This window comes from Pteropus vampyrus, unplaced genomic scaffold (assembly GCF_000151845.1).
Source record: "Pteropus vampyrus isolate Shadow unplaced genomic scaffold, Pvam_2.0 Scaffold59, whole genome shotgun sequence".
Taxonomy (NCBI): domain Eukaryota; kingdom Metazoa; phylum Chordata; class Mammalia; order Chiroptera; family Pteropodidae; genus Pteropus; species Pteropus vampyrus.
This window is the reverse complement of record NW_011888840.1, coordinates 2,564,780-2,572,129: the sequence shown is the minus strand read 5'-3', so window position 1 is coordinate 2,572,129 and position 7,350 is coordinate 2,564,780. Positions and strand designations below refer to the sequence as shown.

The following is a 7,350-nucleotide window of genomic DNA, read 5'->3' as shown; positions in this document are numbered from 1 at the left end:
GCAGCTCCATTCCGCACTCTAGCCAGTGTCGCGGTTCTGCTCCTCCACACCTTTTCTCTCCCGTGAGCTCTTGTGCCCCCCAGTCCTGCTCTCTGTGCCTCAATTTCTGAATGTACTAAATACACAGAACTACACTTCCTCGTGCCTCCTCACCACTCGGGGGTTTACCGCAAGAACAATGCGATTTTTGTCCTTGGTTAAGGGAAAAGGCTGATCTGCCCAGGGACCGGAAACCTCTGAGGAGGCACCTTTGGCTCACCTCCAGTTTCAATGCAGGGGTACGATGGAGGAGGCTCTCTCCAGTTCCCACTGGAATCTTTCATGTGAGACCGGTCAGAAGCAAAGTTCTTCAAATATGAATCTGCACGGATCACTCTAAATTTCCTGAAAATAAATCGACATTCGTTTATCTCAGGGAAGTATCGCAGCTCAAATTCTAACTCAGTTGTTATAGAGACTCATTTTCTATGACGTGCACAAAACTACTGCAGGCATTTCTGTACTATTAGTAACACGAAAAAATATGTGCAGTCTTTTTGCCTGTTAAAGAAGCCATGAGAAATGGTCAGAGGAAATCCAAAACTACAAAGGCACAGAGACAGATCTGGTTGCCATGATTTACTCAACTGTGGATCAAGGGCAAAGCGCGTAATTTTCAGGTGCTGCCATGACTGCCCTCTCAATTTTGGTATCACAAGGTGTCCCGCTCCATCACCCCAATCCGCACATACCCCCCACAAAACAAGAGCATAAGAGAAACCCCCAAAATGACTAAGAAAATGTTTGGGCTCTTATCACACAAATTTTTAAAAGACTGCCAACCTTTTATACGATGAGCCATCTTTAAAACTTTAAAACATTTTGAATCTTCTGTGTAGCACATCATTCTCAAATATCAACTCAATGGTGATGCCAAGACAAGCGATCTTTACAAAACAAATGCAAAAACAAACACAACAACTATATATATCTGTCAAGCTCTCACTTCAGAAAGTTGAAAAATCCGTCCTGAACTTCCTCACCTTCTAAACTGTGGATGGATGTCTTCATCAGACTTAAAGGCATCTTCCACATAAGCGTCAAAAGCACAGGGAAATGGCAAGACAGTATCGAGATCATAAATGAAGCTCTGTCCTCCACTTGAAACATGAAGCAAGACAACATGGTAATCCTAGAAGTAAAAGTTGCTGAAGTTAACCAAGTGACTTCATGATGGTGAATTCCAAGGTGATGTGATATATAATGCATGTATATCACCAAAAATGGATACAAGACTAATACAGCCCTCCTCATCAAAGCAAAATAAAGCAAACAATAAAACTCTGAAAACAGACCAAATGTCCAGTGACGGAGAACAGTTACATAAGTAGTAAAAATGTTCATATATATTAAATGTATACCCTTTGACCTAGCAATTTTACCTCTAGGAATCCATCCTCCGTAAAAATGGCCATATACATAGAAAGGTATACATGCAAAGAAAATCTCTGCATCACTGTTTATAATAGCAGAAACTCGGAAGCAACCAGAAGTCCACCAAGAGGGGAATGGTTAATAAACCAAATGCAGCCATTTGATGGAATACTACATAGCTGTTAAAAAGATTTTAGTAAATTTATGGGGAAAACAAAATTGTCCATGTTATCTAATTGGATGGAAGAAGAAAACTGCAAAATACACATATTACTTTTTAAAAGCTATATATATAAAAAGATACATGCACACTCAGAAGTACAATATGCATGCATATGAATACCAAGGAAAAGTCTGCAAGATCCTTTAAACTATTAACAAAAGGGACTGTTGAGGTTAGCCTGGAGAAGGGGAAGGACTTTAATTTCCTGTTTTATGCTACATTTGTAATTAAAAGAAAGAAAGTGTTGGTTTTGGTTTTGTTTTTTTTTAAAGTCAGCTAAGCCCTCATCTGCAACCATTAAGGGAGAATGATAGAGTTTCTCTCACAGAGCTCGGTCACAGAGCTCGCGCACACGCCTGTGTGTGTGTGTGTGTGTGTGTGTGTGTGTGTGTGCGCGCGCGCGTGTGTGTGCGCGCGCGCGCACGCCTACTCTCACTCCCAGACACCGGGCACTGCTGGGAGTGATGTCAGAGAGGTTATCACAAGACATGAGGGCATTCTGGTGCTTTGAGTTCCTTAGAAGAAAAACACTGTCACAGAGAACAGCTCTGCAAGATAAAAAGTAGCTCAATCACATTAGTACAACATTCATAACACCGCCTCACATTTCTAGTACTTCAAAGCTTACTAAACGCCTTTCTCCAACATTATTTCATTTAACTCTGTGAGGTGGGAAAGATCATTGAGACTAGCGATGTTGTACTATCAGAGCCTTCGGCTCCAATCCTATCTAAGTAAAGCAGAACAGGCATCAGAAACGGATGTGTATTCCCTGTACTCCCTTAACGCATCCCACCCTCCAGCGGCAAGTGAAGAGCAGCTCCCCATGACAGTCCAGTTTCCTCCCCCTGGGCTCATTCTTGTTACTCCCCTCCACCTGCAGCAACCTTCTGTGCCTCTCTCCCACATCCACCACTCAAGCTCTGGCTCCAACGCTTTCTCCTCCAGGAATGTCTTTTTTATATTCTCTCACCCAATGCCAGAAGTAGTTTCTGCCTTCTCCAAAATCTGTTTCTCTCTTGACATCTTCTAACTCATATGAGTTTTTTGAAGTACATATGCCCTATTATTTGTGGGAAATTGCGTTGTTGAAAATATAGGTACAGAGATGGGGAAGAGAGGTCCTTGCCTTCAAGGAGTTCCCGAAGGAGTGGGAAACGCGAGTCAACTGTCGCCAGAAGCACGTGAGGATGGGATGGAACGTGAGCATGCGGTGAGGCTCGCCTGGTTCAACTCTCAGCCCCTTCACTTACCAGCCTCAGTCTCCTCTTTTAGCAAGTGGAGATACCTACAGCATTTACCTCAGTGTTACTGGGGAAATTAACAAGATTACGTATGTAAATACTTTTTAAAAAGCCAACCAAGAAACACTGGGAATAGGGGCCCCAACAGCCAAGGAGAGTTTCACTGAGGAAGGGCTGCCGTCACTGAATCTCACCCAAAGGAGTGCTTTCCAGAAAGAAGAGACGACTGTGCAAAGACATAAATGATAAATATCCACACCCTTCTAATTAGTTCCGGTCCATATTCCTACATATCAGATGGATAACGAACTCGAGGGAAAGTAGGCCTCGGCTTGGAATTGCTTTCATAGCTCAGATGTGGAGCCAACAAACGCAGATTGAAGCAGCAGCCTGGCTCTGAGTTGGGTTTGGTGCTTGCCCAACTGCCAGGAAAGGCCCAATGGGGCTAGGGGACGGGATGGCCACCGAGAAGTGATCTGCTCCTTGGTGTCCGGTGTCTCTACCCGCTCAGGGAGGCCTACCCGTTTCCTACAGCAGCACGGCAGTGCGGCAGATACACCTGCCAGAGGGTGTGGGGACACCTCCTGCACCAGGATTTCCCACCCTGAGCTGCTGTGAGATGTTGTGTAAGGGGACCACGACCTAAGGTCCTTTCTCTGCATGCTTCCCTAAGACAAGAAGACCACAACTCAAAATCTGCTGAGTGGTTCAGCAATAGGGATGATTTCTAGGGCAGGTGGACAATCTGCAGTGTTGCTAACAATAAGCTAATGCTTCTCGAGCACCAGTACCACATTGTGCCAGATACCAGGATAATGCTTTAAATGCATTATCTCATTTAGGCCTTACAACCCCACTGACCAGAGGAGGACACTGAAAAAAGAAATAACACATCCAGTTCACACAGCCCTCCGGTAAGACTGAAGCCTAACCACCTGCTTCCCTTGGCCCATGTTCCCAGCCCAGTGCTGCTGGATTTAGGCTTTAATGTTAGAGTAGCAGACAATCTGCTGGTAAAGGAAGCCGGACCGTGAGCTCCACGAAGCCAGGGATCGGTCTATTTTGTGCCTGGCATATAACAGGCACTCAATTAATGTATGTTAAATGAATGAAGCCAATTAAAATGATACCTTATTTTAAATAAGTAACAGAAACTAGATGTTTATGACATTATCATAAACAGAATTTTACTTTATCTTCAGGTTTATCAGTATAAACAATTCTGTTCTTCAGGGGACCAGGTTAAGACAAAACACATATGTGTACTGGAAAGGACCCAGGCCTGAGATCCAGTCCTACCATTGGTCAGCTAGATGACCTTGAGCTACTCACTTCGCCTTTCTGGGCTTATTTTTTCACCTGAAAAATGAACATGTTAAAGTAGATCTGTGTTTTTCCAATGCCAGTCATGTTCATTCAGAAGTCTGCTAAAAATACTAATTCCTGAACCCTTCCCTAGATCAACTAAATCAGAAACCTGTATTTTTGACATAGTCTCCAGATAATTCTACTGTGCAGCTGGACTATATATTCTTTCCAGTGCTAAATGGATAAGAGTTCAGGAGATCACAAATATATCTTCCACACAGACCATTAAAAGTCCTTCCTGTAATAATTTCAAAACTAAAAGAAAACATGCCTGCTAGTGCTTCCACCTTGGACCAAATAACATCTCTTCTGAAAAGGTCAATTGAGTAATACTTATTATTGCTTTTCTCTACTGCCCTATCATTTCTGCCTTACCAAAACATGAAGACCACTCAGGGACAATGACTAACACATAGGAAGCTGTCTCTCTGTTGACCATCTTACCCAGATGACAGGTCCATCTCCAGGTCTTGCCTGCTGTTTCCAGATAGGTATCTACAAAACACAGTAAATTTCATAAGCCGCGATTTCAGTTAAACCACTACTAAATTCTTTAAAGCAGGACGTGGTTCCATAGTATGGCAGTTAGCACATCGGCTTTACACGCAGAAGGTGCTGGGTTCGCGCCCCAGTGGAGCCACAGTCCATGATCTATGGCCATGTCACCCTGAACAAACCCGATGTCTGATCTCGGAAGCTAAGCAGGGTCGGGCCTGGTTAGTACTTGGACAGGAGACCACCTAGGAAGACCAGGTGCTATAGGCATAAATAATAATAAATTAAAAAAAAAAAATTCTTTAAAGCAATACTTAAATGAAAAAGAAAATATTTACGAGCAACCAACGATCAAAGTGATAGAATGAACGGGTAAGAAGAAATCTAGATCTCTCCACAAATCCTTCCAAGTGTCCTGAACAATGACAGAGCAAAAATGTATTACACGACTTTCTCTGGAGAGTAGAAAGAGACCTGAGCTAGGAGTCAGAAAGCTTGGCAGGTTCCAGCCTTCTTTACCACTTAATTATTCATGGGACCTCCCTGACAGCTATAAAACAGAGACAGCTGTCTGAACCTTGCCCATTTCACAGGGTTTCCATTAGGATCCACTGAGGTGATGCTTGCAAAGTGCTTTACAAAATATAAAGGGCTTACTTTTTTAATACTTCACTTAAGTTTACTGTAGTTCTATTTAAACTCCAAAAACAAAGAAATCTTTACCTCAAAGCTGAGAGTTTGTGCCTCCAACTTAAGCAATTTTAAAAGCTCTAACTTAATATCTAAAGAAAAGGGATTTAATCTATGTGAACATATCATCATATATTTCCTTACCTACAAGTAAAGAACTAAACGCTCCCTAACTCAACCGTGCCCTAGAAGGGAAAAAAAATCTCATTAAAAAACAAGCTTTAAAATGTTGCTATATTTTATAAAGCACATTTTAAAACAGTACTAAACCCTTGCTATATTTAGCTTATAATGTCATCCTAAATTTTTTATTTTCTTTCTGCAATCATTCCCCAACTTACCATCTTCCGCTCATTAGATATGAAGACAGCGTAACATTCTTCTAAAGGATACTGGTCATGGTTTTTGATGTATTCACAGAGCTTCCAAATATTTTCTTCACTGAAATAAAATAATTGTTTACTCAATAAAATTAAGCAAGAATGCTTTGTGTCTTTCAAATTTGAACAAAAGACTGATGACATTCAAAAGTTGGAAGAGACCTTAAACACCATTTTATCCAACTACTGGCTAACATTCAGACCACCTCTAAAACATCTCCAACAAGCTGTTAATCCAACACTATACGGGGCATGGACTCCTCTGCCAACAAAGAGCTCACTACCTCCCCCATCAGTGTTTGTGTATGGAAGCATTTCACAACTGATAAAATGCTACGTCAATATTCTATAAGCTTTGGGTCCAGGGACTTGTGATACAGTTGGAATTCTGACTCAGCCATTTATAAGGTATGAAGCTTTGAACATCTTGACCTCTTTGAGTGCCTGCTTTTCTCATCTGTAAAATGGGCATCATCACATCTTATTACAGACACTTGATAAATCTTAGTTAACGTTGATTTCCCGCTCCCCTAAGGAACGGGGCAGAGTGGGTGTTTTGGGAAGGAGGGCTCCTGAGTGGAAAGGACCGGGGCGGTTGTATGTCCGGGAATTCTTCTGGAGGGGCCCCCGTGAATGGGATTCTTTCCTCAAGTCCCTCTGCTAGGCAACAGGTCCTGACTTTTAGAAAGTTCTTTCTCATACTGAACTAAGATATATCTTCCTATACCTCTGCCCAGATGAATCTCTCTCCTGTAGGAGAGGCCTTTAGTTATTTGACACAGTGATCAGAACCACTCAAGTAAAGCATTGCCCAGCACACCAAACCAAACCAGACTGGCCACAATCACACTCCTGCACAGGCAGGCCCAGTCACTGCTGGCCGTACTCACAGCTCAGCCTCTAGGTTCCTTTTCCTAATGAGCCATATGCCTCTGCTCAAAATCAGCTACACCAACACTCTGCTCACACATGTGACTCAATCTGTCGAAGCCTAATTTCCAGGCACACTACCTGAAAATGAAGCAAGGCACGAAGAGCATTGAGGACTGTCACCATTTTATGAAAATACACTTTCAATTTATAAGTCTTGCCCTTGTCTACCTGCCTTGATGCGCCATATAACTAGGCTTAAAGTACCAAAGTTGAGAGTCCGTATTTTTCTGCCATGATTTTGTTTTTCTCTAAAATACCTAGGAAACCTTATGGGAAAAGTGGTGGTAGAAGTAACAATAGGAGATTACTAACTACTTCCATAGGATACGTAGTGTGGAATAACAAGAATGTAGTTTCAATGGGACATATAACATGTAGTAGCTAAAATTTAATCTGGATGTTCTAAGACCAAGCTTTAAGGAGACATTTATCTGTCTTGCCTACAGAGTTGACCACAAGGCTCCTGATCTCATGAAGTACAAAGCACTGTGCTAAGTGCTTGGAAGATGTGATAAATTAGAGCTTATGGACTGTGAGAGGAGACATACAGATCCATAAATAAGCATGCATCCAAGAAGGCCATAAAAGATGCATAGAAAAAGCA

General features: G+C 42.2%; 1 protein-coding gene and 1 pseudogene across 1 annotated transcript in view; one reads left to right on the top strand and one right to left on the bottom strand.

The window, feature by feature from the left end:
- WDYHV1 (WDYHV motif containing 1) overlaps positions 1–7,350 on the bottom strand; it is a 15,730-nt gene that overhangs the window by 5,119 nt on the left and 3,261 nt on the right. Inside the window, exons 2-5 of the mRNA XM_011360783.2 lie at positions 5,775–5,874; positions 4,693–4,743; positions 1,023–1,171; positions 260–384 (exon numbers count right to left, since the gene is read on the bottom strand). Of these exons, the coding sequence (XP_011359085.1) occupies positions 260–384; positions 1,023–1,171; positions 4,693–4,743; positions 5,775–5,874 (425 nt within the window). The remainder of the gene's footprint in view (positions 1–259; positions 385–1,022; positions 1,172–4,692; positions 4,744–5,774; positions 5,875–7,350) is intronic.
- Positions 4,898–5,013, top strand: LOC111740235 (annotated as a pseudogene).